This window comes from Falco peregrinus, chromosome 3 (assembly GCF_023634155.1).
Source record: "Falco peregrinus isolate bFalPer1 chromosome 3, bFalPer1.pri, whole genome shotgun sequence".
Taxonomy (NCBI): domain Eukaryota; kingdom Metazoa; phylum Chordata; class Aves; order Falconiformes; family Falconidae; genus Falco; species Falco peregrinus.
Genome location: NC_073723.1, coordinates 41938232 through 41952038, shown reverse-complemented (window position 1 = coordinate 41952038; position 13807 = coordinate 41938232). Strand labels below are relative to the sequence as shown.

General features: G+C 40.8%; 1 protein-coding gene across 10 annotated transcripts in view; it reads right to left on the bottom strand.

The window, feature by feature from the left end:
• Positions 1 to 9075: 9075 nt before the first annotated feature.
• Positions 9076 to 13807, bottom strand: part of EYA1 (EYA transcriptional coactivator and phosphatase 1) — a 168874-nt gene continuing 164142 nt past the window's right edge. For all 10 annotated transcript variants that reach the window (XM_055800635.1, XM_055800633.1, XM_055800630.1 and 7 more), the window contains one exon: positions 9076 to 10200. In XM_055800635.1, the coding sequence (XP_055656610.1) occupies positions 10120 to 10200 (81 nt within the window). In that variant the 3' untranslated portion in view covers positions 9076 to 10119. The remainder of the gene's footprint in view (positions 10201 to 13807) is intronic.

Here is a 13807-nt window from a genome sequence, read left to right as displayed (position 1 = left end):
TTGTGGGACTCAGAATGTAGCTACCCTTCATTTTTGATTCAAAGTATGGTTGAAGGAGGGCTACTTTCCGTTTCCAGTTAGATAGGAGTAGATTAAATTTTTTTCCATATGTAAGAGCCAAAATCTTGCTATGCTTTATGCCTCTGAATGAACAGAAAACCCCAAATGTCACCTACAAGTCTAATAAAGTGTAATTAACAGACTGATTTGAAAGCAGCATTCATAGCTCATCATCAGATTTATGTTACACAATAAAGCACTTACAATAGTGTATTCTTCTTTTATATAATTATTAGGTCATAATTTCAAATAAGTTTTTTATTTCTACAAAATTATCGGTGATTAGTTTGTCATCTAGATAGTAAAACCATCTGCCCAGAACTATTCCCACCAGGAAACTGAGGGTTTAGAAATCCCATGTACTTCCACACTTCAGAACGATACCACAAATATTCAGCAGAAAGCCACTGTCTAAGAATTAAACCGGTGTCTTGTGGAACAGTCTCCTTTTGCCAGCATGTTTTCAAAATTACTAGAATGGTTTTAGAAACCTGACCAGAGACAACATAACTGTCCAAAGTCCTGCCAGAGACCTACACAAGGTTTGAACATCAGTCTATATTTGGTACAGATGAAAGAGTAATTAGAAGCCTGCGGAAAATATTAGTATCTGAACTGTAACTTTTTCTGCACATTTCAGGTACAGTATTCTCCATCTCAGAACAGAAGGAAATGTATTGTATACTATTATGGAAGTATTAAATAGTTTCTGTCTCAGATGTCAATGTTTAAAACAATGGGGTATCATAGAACATGGAGGAGGACATTGCACCCAGTAGGAGGAAGTTACAATGGCAAGAACAGGATCATAGAGGAACAGTTCTTCACAGAAAAATGTGGGAGAAAAGATGGTTAAAAAAAAAAAAAAAAGCAGCATGAAGTCAGTATCTTCTCTCATCACCCAGCAGCCCAGCTCAGGACTTGGACTGCTCAGCAGGAAGGAGGAAATAACATGAAACCACATTCCCAAGCAAAACAAGGCTGAAAACCCAAATAAAAGTCTTCAGAAAAAGCTTTGGCTCGGAGTTGCCATAGAAATCATCAGGTTTGTCTCATTTCTATTGCTAGTGGAAAAAAAGAGCAAATATTGGGCAAAAATCCCAATAAGCTTTCGGGGTCTGCTACAGTTACAGGTCTGCACAGATGCCCATAACTTTTATAGAAACCAATGGGTGACCCAATGTCTGGGATTTGTAATAGTTTACATTTAGGTTTTGATGTAAATTTAGTCTTTGACTTCAATGGGAGTAAATTTATAGCCATGGTAAATGAATTCCAATTCTGCTTATCTGTAAGAAAGAAAATCACAAAAAATAGTTCAGAAATTGAACTTCTCAGCTGTCATTTAACACACAAATATATTAGCCTGTTGCCTATATTAATCAAGAACAGCCAGTGGTAACAGGAGCACCTTCACTCGCAAGAAGATATTAGCATTGGCTCTGTTACCTGCTCTGCACATCCATCTCCTGGTTTGGGTCTTCTGCAGGGAAATGTCCAAAGGCCCACACAGTGACTGGATCAATGGGGAGAGGAATCAGACGGCATAAGAGCAAGTATTTGAGAAATACTGGATCAAAAGATTACAGAAGGATGGGTTTCAGCTAGACTGTAAGAACACAAAAAAGGATTGCTAACATTCACAAGAACTTATTTTTCCCCCCCCTGAATTGCCATTTAAAAGGGATATTGCAATCTTGATTACTTCTGTTTTCATTTTGTTTTGCTGAGCCTTCCTTGTCTTCTAGAGAACTAAGTATCCAGTTTAGGTTTGGGGGTTTTTTTTCAATGGCTGGTCAAATACTTTCTGTCTTAAAACAAAAGAGCTCCAGGAAGGCTGTTCCTGGGGATAAATCTGGACCTTTTTAATTGAATTTCAGACTCTCATTATATAAGAAGATATCAAGATCAGTCCTAGAGGATTTACCTGCTGTGTAGTGGAGATATTACTGCACTAACCTCCTCTGACCCCAAATTAATGACAAGAACCAAATGGCATGTAAGCAGACCTCTGATATCTATGACAGAGATGTTCTACTGAATGTTTAGTGAGTCACATATAAATAATGACTGCATAGATGGATAATAGGAGCTGGAACATGAATTTAATGCAAAGTTAATAATCCCTTCTGGAATTATAGATTTATTGAGGTAAAAGGGAATGTCATGATTTGTTTCTATTCAGTTGCTCATCTTCTTACTGAGAACTGCATTTGTTTGCCCTGGAGAAGAGGGAAAACGGGTATCATTGCTCCCTCCTGCTGAATCTGTTTCAGTTCACCCAATGGATTTTGCTGAGGAGAGCAAAGGGCATCACTGCAATTTGATGGTGTGAGTGTGTGTCTCAGAGGCAGGAGCCCTGAGGTAAGTGTCAGCTCCCAGGACTTTCTGTATTTTGCATTAAGCAGCTACCCAGAGGCAGTGTTCTTGCTCTCCAAAGAACATCCTTGTGTGCTTCTCTGAGAGCCTGTATGCTTGCTTGCTCCCTCTCTCCTGTCTTCTTCCACTTCCACAAAATTTCTGAGTCTCCAAGAGTATTAACAGCAGGCAGCCTCCCCAGAATACAGCACATACATCTGGATAAGGCTGAACACAGATTTGGCTGAGTCACCTGTATCCTGTGCGAGTGGTCACTAATTACTACGCTTCCGCAGCGAGGGCGAGCAGCGGGAGCTGTGGGGGACATGGGGCACCTCCTGCCCTGTGCCTCAGCATGGTCAGCCTCCACTCCTGCATGGGAATGGGCTTCCAACCATCGGTCAAGGGCTGAGAGGTGGTACCCAAACTCCTGCTGAGGGCAGGATTTCATGCACAGTTCCGGTGCTAGTAGCTGGCTTCAGCTCACAGCTCCCTCCACGGGGAGCACACATCACCAGCTGAAGCTCTGGATGCCCTGTTGGTGGCCAGACACAGCAACACTTAGCTTTGCCGAGACAGCATTTTTTTGTGCTGGGACCCTAACAACATGCCTGGGTCATTATGTGGCTGAGCCAAGAAATTAAATTTGCTTTCTAAATGTAAAGCTAATTCATTCCCTCCATGCTGGACAACTCATCATTCTTCCCCACTCCTTGCATTGGATTATTTTCCAAAAGATTTATTATCCCACATTTTTCCAATCAAATTATGTTTTGTCTTTCTCTTTCTAACCACTCTGCATCTCCTCTGCATTGTATCTCCTGTTTCTGCAGTCCCAGCTACTCAGTTTAATGCAGTCTCAGATCTTCACTTCCACGTCAAATCTGACATTGAGTTGGCACTGAGGAAAATGCAGCAGACCGGGGCTTCCTTTGCAAATGGTTCAGTTCCCACTTTGGAAAATAATGCTGCATCTATACATAGGACTGGAAATAGCACAGCGTCAAAGGCCAGCCCTTCAGGGAGCAGTAGACAGCAGTCCATGTAAAACATTTCAAAGAGTGGGTGAGAAACAAAACCCAAGCCACAAATACCTCTTCCTAGAAAAAAAATAACCTGCCAGTGGTGGTGAAGCAATGGAAAGGGCAGACTGCTAATAACATACTTACTTGTGCCTTGGGCTGACTTCCACAAGGTGTTGGTTGGCAACATCACGTGCCTTCCATGAGAGCTGGCAGAGCTGTATTTTCCTTTGGATAAATCAAAATCTTTTGTTTTCCTTCTGCTGTTATTCTAACACCATTAGCAGGAACTAATAGCCACATAAAAATCAGAAATGGCAATGCAGAGTATCAGTAAAATACAAAAAATGTATTTTTCCCCAGTGTATCAGAACATGAAAGTTTATTTGCACTCACACAAAATGAAATAATGACAAACAGTTATAAGGATGGATGAGTTGAGCAGTCAAATGTAAGAGCTTTAAGCTCTGCTGGAGAATGAGAGTAAGGGGCACTTTCTATTGCAAGCCATTTGCTTTAAAATCAGTTAAGCGACAGGCTCAATGACAGCTCAATGATCATTTTAATTCTGCTGTCATAACCGAGCTTGGCAACAGATACACGTGTGTGTGTATTACAAAAGGTTCACACAGTTAATAAATAGGTTGTTGAGGGACTCCAGGACATATACCCCACAGATTTCCATCTTCTGCTTTGGTCTTCCTGGTACACAGAGAGAGGCTGCATCCCAGCTGTGGAGAGGTAATGGAGACAGGGCAAGAGGTTGAGGAGGAGCCGGAAGAGGAACTGGAACCAGTCTCCTCTTGATTCAGGCCATCCTCATCTAAGGTTCGTGTTGAGTTACAGCACACCGTTCTTGCTGTGGCCAAGCTGGTCATCCACATCATGAAGCCGGCAGGAGAGGGTAGCCAAGAGACTGTGGGGCCTCTCACCATTCCCTTCTCCCGTCACAACTCTGGGCAGAATCCTGGGCAGCTGCTGGGAGGCCATCTGGGAGTCCTGGGTGCTCCACTCAGTGACCTTCCCTGGTTACCCTACAGATCCTCTTTGGAACTTTCAACCCACGCACCTCTTTTTTTCTTTTTTTTTTTTTTTTTTTTTTTAACACAGGAGCTGACTGTTTTCCCCTGCCTTTTCCCTTTTTCTTCTAGCCCTTTGCCTGCACAAGAGAGCTGGATGGTTTTGTCTGAGCCAGCCCCTGGCTAAAAGGAGAATGACAAAAGTGGCAGCTGTGCAGCCTTGCCATTGACAAAGAACAGAGAAAGGCTGGTGCAGGACTGTGCCTCTCCCTTGGCATATGACACAAAGCAACATGTCTCTTGACACCCATCCTCTACTCATGTTGCAGGGCAGAACTCAAGAATCGTAACACTGAGAGAAGCAGAAATTTGAAGGAAAAGGCAAAGGAGAATTTCTAACAACATTTTATTGGCTTGTACTGCAAGCATTTTTGAGGCAAAGGTACTGCTCACTGAGCATTCTTTCCAGTCATGAAAGACATAAATAATAATAATTACTATTATTAATCTCACTTTCTTGGCACTATCTCAAAATTACATAGCTCTAATGATTCTGATGCATTTTATTCTAGAACCAAAACTATTACTAAGCTAAGCATTGTTATCACTGAGCATCTAAGAAACGGAAACTTCAAGCAGTACTGACATGTTCCAGAAACCAGACCCCAAGCTTATGAGCTACCTACATCATAACATGATGCCGTTCACTCTACAGGAATCCCTGCTTTCTTACAAGATTTTGATTCAAGTAGGATCTTCATATGAAGTTCTGTAAATAAGAATTGATTTTCTGAGCATTGAAACACTCAGAAAAGAAAGCCACTGACTTCAGAGGGGATTTAAGTGCCTACTTTACTGAATTAATTCCAGCATCATTGGTGGTATGCTGAAAACATATAGACATAATTTTAACTCTGAGCATCCAACTTCCACGGTGGTGCCAAATACCTAGAAGTAGTTCCCTGGTTAGTCCTGGTTTTCCTTTCATTTTTTAGGCTGTCAGCTAAATATATAAACATATAAATATATAAACAATAAGCTAAATTTCATCTTCACATTATAAGAAAAAAATTGTAAAGCTGTAATTGTGATTTGCCACCATAAACTCAATGCTCTAATGGATTACAGCAGAATAATATATTGCATCTGGCTTCTGTACTGTACATATAATCACTTTAAGATGCAAAGGTTTAAAATAAATGAGGGACCTGAGGCAACATTTTTTAATAGGAGTATGTGTATTCATGCATCAAAGGAGCTGATTCACAGTGTAGCATATTTAGGATACATGGTGTCTATCAGTATCCTCAGGTAACGGTTAACTACAGGCCTGCCAGGGTTCTGGAAGCAAATGTTTGGAGCTAAACAACTCTTGCAATTTCATGTTCTTGGTTTAAGACCAATCTGAGATCAGAAGCAACGATGAAGGAGGATGTCTTTAAAACATTGTGATCATCCATGAGCCTGAACACCAAAACCTCCAAAATCGGTTCAATAGAACAGCCCGTGCCTTTTCATGGGCAGTGCAGGAGCACACCTGAGCACTGCATTCAGTGCATCAAGAGGAGGAGACAGATTTAGAGGTGGCTTTTTAAAGCATGGCTAGCTGGCAAGCAGATGCCAGTCTCTAGAAGAACTCTGTTCTAGTAATCACAACCTCAGAGGCTTTATTTTTCATTTGCAGCAGCAAACTGCAAAACCTCATGGAATTACAGCCACTATACTTGTTCCAGAGTTCCACTGCTTGGGAGACTTTGTTCAATTTTTCTGTAACAAAGAGAACTCCACTTTGAGCCTTCTGAAGGCATAACACTTCTAAGACAAGACAATTCCTGGCACCTGGCAGCATGGTAGAGCTGAGTCCTTCACACCTAGTGGGACTGGAGGTCTTGCAATAAGCACTGTCAAAGAACAAGCTACACTGCAGCAAAATCCAAGAAAGCATTTGTTGGAGAAAAGGCCAAAGTGTGGAAGATACAAGAAAGGGAAGCTGTTGGGCTTGTGGAACTTGATAATACTACAGCTTAGTTTGTTCCCCATAACCTTTTATTCAGGTTATTTTCCTCTTTCACAGAATTGAGGGAGATGTTAAAGGCTAGGTACAGAAATAATTTAAGCTACCTGAAGTAAGACTTAAGCAGACTCTACAATCAAACTGTCATTCTAGTCGTTACCTAAAATTATCAGATACTATGGTTTGTAAAGTTAAAAGAGTTATTTGCATTGAGTTGTTTCACCTCTTCACATGCATCCAGTCTTGGTTCCCAGCTCACTCCTAGGGCCATGGAGAGCTGGAAAGTAGACGCTTCTACGTATCTTAATGGCCTGACCTGCCAGGCACTTTCAGCACCTCAAGACATCATTAGGATCAAGCTGCTCAGAAAACATGGCAGATATCAGTTAATTATACGACACACAGAGAACTGGTGCAATGCACTCCTTTTGGTCATTACTGCTATAACAGGACAATTAATTCAAAAAGAAGTTATGTTGACTTAATCCCTTTTCTCTCAGAGAAGACACAAAGCTATACTGACTAATCCATACCTTTTTTGGCTTGCAACACTGTCCATCTCTTTTTTTGAAGCTGTACCACAACACAGCAACAAACACCAGGTCTCATTAGACCAGAAAGTGAGCCCAAGCACTCACTAGCTGCCATTCAAGGCTCTCCACCAGCCACTGAAAAAACCCACATGTGGTTGATGGACACAGTTTATGCTCCCGGCTGATCCTGCTTTTCCCATCACTGCAGCCATACCTAGTCTTTGGCTCGCCAACTTCTTTTCTGCAGTCTCTGGCTCCACTAATCTTTTTGTGCAGGGGGGTACATCAGTACCAGGAGAAGTGGAGGATGCGTCTTAGGCAGATTAGTTTAAAAGCCATTTATTAGGACAAACTTGTGGAAGGTAAGATGTGGGTCTGGGCATGCCCCTCCACCTCCTTAGAAGAATCAAACCCACACCCTGGAACAATACTTCATGGGTCTACATAAAGCATCTGCTATACAATGGTGGTCACTGCCACCCTTCCCCTGATTTAAGGGGCAGGCCTGCTCCATGCTTGTGAAAGAAATACAAGTCCTGAATTCCCAGAGATGTTCAGACTTGTAGATCCTCAGAGGATGGGAGACTTGCTGTAGCCCTGAGCGAGATGTCTGAATGACGGAGTCATCCATTCAGCACATGAATTGCTTTGGATGACATCCAGAGGCACCACAGCTCCTAACATTCAGGCATTTACATCTATGAGTCACTTAGGCACACACTGACAGGACACCACGCACCAAGTCCCGGCTCTGCACTGACCTTCTTTAGCTCCTGCTGATAAGCAAAGCAACTGCTGCTCATCTAACGAAGCCTTCTGTAAACTAGATGCAAATATTTTTTATCCTATTTAACGTCTCAGCTGGGCACAAGCAGGTGAACAACTTCTGCCCTGGGAACGCAAAGAGATGAGAGATGTCTCCTTGCTCCAGACCTACAGGGCAGAAATACCATAGACTCGCATACAAGACAATTGTTTAATATGTTCACAAATCAGTTTTATTAATTTAAAACAAAATTAATGAAGAAAAATTCTGTACACAATTGTGGACACAACACACTTTTTGTACAATAAGGCCCAGATAAACTGGTTTTTTTTTCAGTCCGCAAGTGACTAAAAATTGAAAAGAGAGAAAAAAAAAAACCAAAACAGAAAACCAAACCCCCATCACTGTCTACTTTGCTTGATGAAAAAGAAGGCTAATTATAGTCTCAATTCTAAAAACTACCCACAATGTGCTTTATGTATGTATGTGAGTACTGGGTGAATTCCAGCACTCATACTGGGTAAAGTAAAGCACGTGTGCAAGTCTTGGTAGGATAAAAACCTCTCTGTTGGTAATAAAGCAATCCACAAACATCGAATTCTAGCAGCAATATGATTCCTCCAATAGAGAAGGGTGTTGTCTTGTAGCTACATCGGTGCTTTGTAGCTTTGCAGGTAGCTGTTTCAAGGCTGGTATGTTTAGCAGAAGAAAACAAGAAGAAAAGCTGGAGAATGAGCCAACAAAGCCAAGGCTTCTTTTTAATGAAGAGATTTAACTCAAGCAAAGGGAATTGGTACAATTCAAGCTGAAAAGTCAGACTAACAGTTTATCTGACCAAATAGCTCATGGCCTTCAAGATTAGAAAAGTCACAAGTCACAGAGACACAGTCTAGGTTTGTCCTGTAAATGGGTATAGACAAAAGCAAATTTTAACTCCTTGGTGATAACTATTTCAGTATTTCCATTGCCGGCAATGGATGTTATCTCTTAGGAAAATCTGACTCCTGGTGGAAGAGGATTAAAAAACTTAAATGTGTATGAGTATTCTTGTTCAATTTCTCCAAAATATTCTCATTTCTAATTTCTAAAAATAATGATGATGGTAGTTTCCTTCATTTTTGGATGAGACATAAACTCTTCGGTACCAAGATTCCACTTCAAGTCATGTCTTAAAATATATTTGTGATCTTTCTCTATTTCTTTATGGAATGAATCTCCTAATTAATTTTTCAATACTCTAAAAAAGGGTTACTACGTTAACTTTAAAAGAGGAAACAGAAGACAGCAAAGGACTCCTCTTCAGTTTGTTTTATCAGTATTTCCTTGGGGGTGGGGTAGGGGTGGGAGAAATCAATCTTTTCACGATCAGAGTAGATGAGAGAAGAAAAAGGTAAGAGAAACAGCTGAGAAGAACAAAACCCAATTCCTATTGACACTTGACATCCATGCTTTTGGTCTTGACAAATTTATCTAAAAAAATCCATTATCTACATATTTATATCCAACGCATTGATAAGGCACTGCACAACAGTTTGTGCATATGTGGCCTCATTCTTCACCAACAAGGCATTACTATCTTTCAATAGCATTTACCTTAACAATATGTAAAAGAATCATTCATTATTACAAATTTACACAAAAAATTCTTCCTGTACATGATTGTCTCAGTGATGTACCTATTAGTTTAAATTAGACATATTTTAAACTACTCTGTAATGTGCTAAAATCAAAAGTAGTTGCTGTACCATAAGGCAAAGGCTTATAATAGCCTTTAATCCTATTATACATATCCTTATTTATATGATGTCAAAATACAGTCTGTTCATAAATAAGTAAAGATGTACAGAGTACCCTGGGTATGAGAAACCAAAAAGTAAACCTTCTTTACAAGAAAATTACTCCACTGGTATTTTGAAAAATCTCAGTCTTCATTGTGCAATCAAGTTTGCTGTGTTGAAGAAACGGTGTGTGTCACATCGAAGAGTCTAAGAACTACAAAGCATTTACAGGTCCTTTTTTTTTCTTCACAGGTATGAACCTTTTATTTCCTTTTTTTTTTTTTTCCTCCCCTTCTCTGTTTCTTTTTGGTAGCAAATACGGTAAAGATGAGTTGTTCAAACACTCGCATGGCTTAGTTTCGTTGGACTCACAGTACCGGAGTCAACAGCTGTTCTGAAGAAAAAGACATGCTCCTCCATTTGCTGAAAGGGCAAGGGTTAAGACCAATTGCAGCTGTACGTCAACATGTTGAAATCACAAAGTTCTGTAGTCCAATGCTGACACAAGACACAGGCATCCCGTCCACGGGCAGAAGGAGACTCTGAGGTTTGAAAGTGCTGCTGAGCTGCTACAAGTACTCTAGTTCCAAGGCATGGTGAAGGGCCATAAGGTCAGAGTGGCTTGAGATCCTCCAAAATGGCATAGCATGCTGTAAGCAGCACAGACAACATGTAAAAATAACGCCAAGCATTCTGGTATTTAGACCCACCCATTATTTTCTGCAAGGACATGGCAACACTCTGAGTGAAAAAGAGCTCCTTAAACCTCAAGCCCTTCACATTTATCTCTGGTTTCTTTTTTGACCCACTGCCCCAGCAGAAATTCCCAACAGCAAATCTATTTACCAACAGGAACAACATCAAATGTGTCAGGAGATCATACGGAAGGGAAGGATTTCTCATCTCTTTGTAAGGAAAACAGATTTCAGCACATTGCAGAAGAAAACATTATTTCTAGAAAAAATAGGAAAAATAACCTATACATGAAGTATGTGGGTAGTCTGAGGAAGGGAACAGAACCTGATTTAAAAAAAAACAACCCAAAATAAAGGAAGTGAAAGTACTATTTACTATCAAAACGAGTTTGTTCCTTGTGGAACTATCCCTGGCAGGTGAGTTAAGAACATAGCCATGGTGATTAGTTCATGTGTTGCTCACATCACTTTGAAAGGTATTTTATCCCAGTAGTTTGTATAACATGCTTCATTGTTAGCACTGATCTTAAAACAACTTTTCCATATGGAATAATTTTAAAATAAATACATATTTTTTTCCTATTAGCTGTAATAAAAGCTGTCTGGAGCACAAATATGTTTGCAAAGAGCCTGAATAAACCAAAACCACAAATACCAGAAAAAATCACATATTAGCTCATGCATGAAGGGTAAAAATTTGAATAAGAACTATTTTTATACTCTATACTCTAAACCAGGGATTATAGTGTCAGCAAGAACTTTTGCATAAATAATAATAATAAAAAAAGATAACCAAAACAATCATCCACTTTTGGCAGGAAAATATTCTATAAAACCCACGGGAAAACAGCTTCAATTCAACAATGTTCTGAAGGCTAACATGATCATGTTCACCTTTTAATTGGGTCAGCGTGTGTCCAGGCATCTTTAGGAAGCAAACAACAAGCAATTTATTATCACAATAGCTTCTGATTTCCCCAAGCATTTTGTCTACAACTTTTCAGACAGGCTTTCTTCATCCCCCATCAGCACCTCCAGAGTAAAGACCTAATTCTATCGAAGCCAGTGGCAAAACTCTGTCTTCTGATTATCACTTGTATGCTGACCTTTTTTTCATTCAAGTCTTCTGAAATTTTATGTTCAAAAACAATTTTGAAAACAATGTGAAGCTCTCTCCAGCTGCATGTTTACTGCAAGCCCTGTGATTTTATCTTATACTTGTCTCAGAAGGCAAACACCTCAGCGCAGAGCCTGTCATAAATTTGTCTCTAGAAGCTCAGGTAAATATCTGTCAGTGTATAAATAAATATTATTTTTAGAAGAATGCTGATTCAATCCAGATACTGATGTGATGATGAATTGGGTTGAATTTATAGAATAAAGCAGAGATGGTTAGAAGAAACATAACCACGTACGCAGCGGCAACTCCCTCTGAAGTCAAATGGCAACTATTACGGAACGATCAACTGTTGCTCTTTTGAGAGTCAGAGAAGATAATGCTGAATGAATATTAATAAGCAAGACTAAAGAGTCGCACACAATCAGCAAGGTAGCACTGTAAGGAATCTGGAAAATGCGCACCCAGTGAAGGACAAGTGTTAGCAAGCACAGAGTTGCACAGTTAAGAGGGACTGCAGAGTGAAGGAGGGGGTGTTGAGCACCCAGTCCCCATGTTTCAGGGTTTTCTCTTCAGAATAGCTCTAGTCTGCCATTGTGGAAAAAGTGCCCACTAGCAATTGAAGAGTATTTGGTCAGAACCTGGACAATATGTTATTTAGTTCTGTCCAAAAGGAATGTATCCGTCCCCCCTGCCGTCCCCCTGTCCCCCCCAACCCCTCCCCCTTAAATCAGTCCAGGATGTTAATCAAAGCATAGTGAGGTGGAATGACTGGAAGGTCTGCTTCAATATGACACTCCTGATCTGAGTTAAAATGTAATATGGATGCATCAACAGATGCCCACATTCAGATATGCCTAGCTTTTAGATCAAAGAAATTTCTTCAGGAAGAAAATAAAATGACCCACAAGGAAGCACCATTGGAAGAGTTTCTGTTCTGTTTCACTTTACTCTAGACTGTTACGAAGCCTTGAGAAACAGCTGACTAAATCTCAGCTTGAAGATAAATGCATGAGCTGCTTCTAGAGAGAACAAAACAAACAATGAAATTCAGAGACAATTGAGACTTTGTTGGAAAAAACACTTATATATTTCCAAAACACTTTCACAGATTAATTCTTGCCTTAAGGAAGTGTTAAACGCTGATTATGACACCTACTACTTCTACATCTTCAATCTAGACCGCCACTATACTGTCTCTATGCTCCACCTGCAACAGAAACTAGACGCAATTAATTGCTCAGTTGGTTACAGCTCCACATCCCAGTATCTTCCCTGTTACATTATACGGATAGTCTGTCCTCTGTGTGCTGCCAGGTCGGACACTGCTGCTTTCCAACTCAAATCTTTCCTAAAGATTAATTTTTTGCACCATGCTCAGGAAATGAACCAGCAAGAGCAAAATGAATAAAAATTTCTAATCATGCTGTTCTCTGGACTCACCAAAAGCTTCTGGGCACCTGTCTCTTCTTTAGGCCGAGAGATCTTCCTGACAGCGTTTATAACATCTGATAGCAGCATTACCTCAAGGACAAACGGGCACAGGTTTGTGCTTGCAGTAGGTCCATGCAGTGTTTGCCAGCTGAGTGCACTTGGCCAGCAGTGCTCAGCAGTGCTGCCTCTCTTTCTTGCATGGCTGCTATTTCCCTCTTAGAAGCTCCCTGCCAGGTAGGACCTACCTGATCTCCCTGCCAGCCAGCCAGCTCCCTGCTCCTCTTAGTTAGCTTGGCACCAGCTCTGCCTCAACCACTGGGTCAGGGAGGTGTAAATAGCATACCTAAGATGTTGGGTGGTGAAGAGTTTGGTGGACACCTGCCTTTGTGTAGTGTCCCCGCAGAAGCCAAGAGTCAATGACATGGACGCCCTCCAAGGTCATACAGCAAACTAATGAATAGGGAGAATTGTAGTAATAAATTCTTGGCTTCCAGCTCCCACTTCATGCAGCTCCAGCATTATACTGCTTCCCTAGTAACAACCTCAGCATCACAGAGCGTACACACACCAGGCAGCTAGGGCAGTTAAAGACCCTGATTGATTTAACAGAAGGTTTAGCTTCTGCTAAATCAAATCACAGAGATTCTTGCTAGATGTCCACATGCAATATCAAGTTTTGGATTACCCTCAGCTGTTTATGGTCAGTTTTTAAACAAAAACTTTAAGTGGTTGTTATTTTGGCTATATCTGTCCATTTCAAACTCAGTTAAGTGTCCTCCTTCCACTGTCTGTGAAAGGCGCATACCTCCGTTTACTCAGTGTAGTTACAGGAGTGAGGTGTGGAATGACTCTGGAGAATGCCATGAAAACAAAGAGGTTTTGTAAACCTCAGGATTATAATTATTTTCAGTTCTCCTGCATATAGGTCAAAAGACCAGCAGCACACTCCCAAGAAATAAAGCACGCCAGGAACGCAGCGGCTGCATGGGGCTGGAATCTGCACTGGCGCTC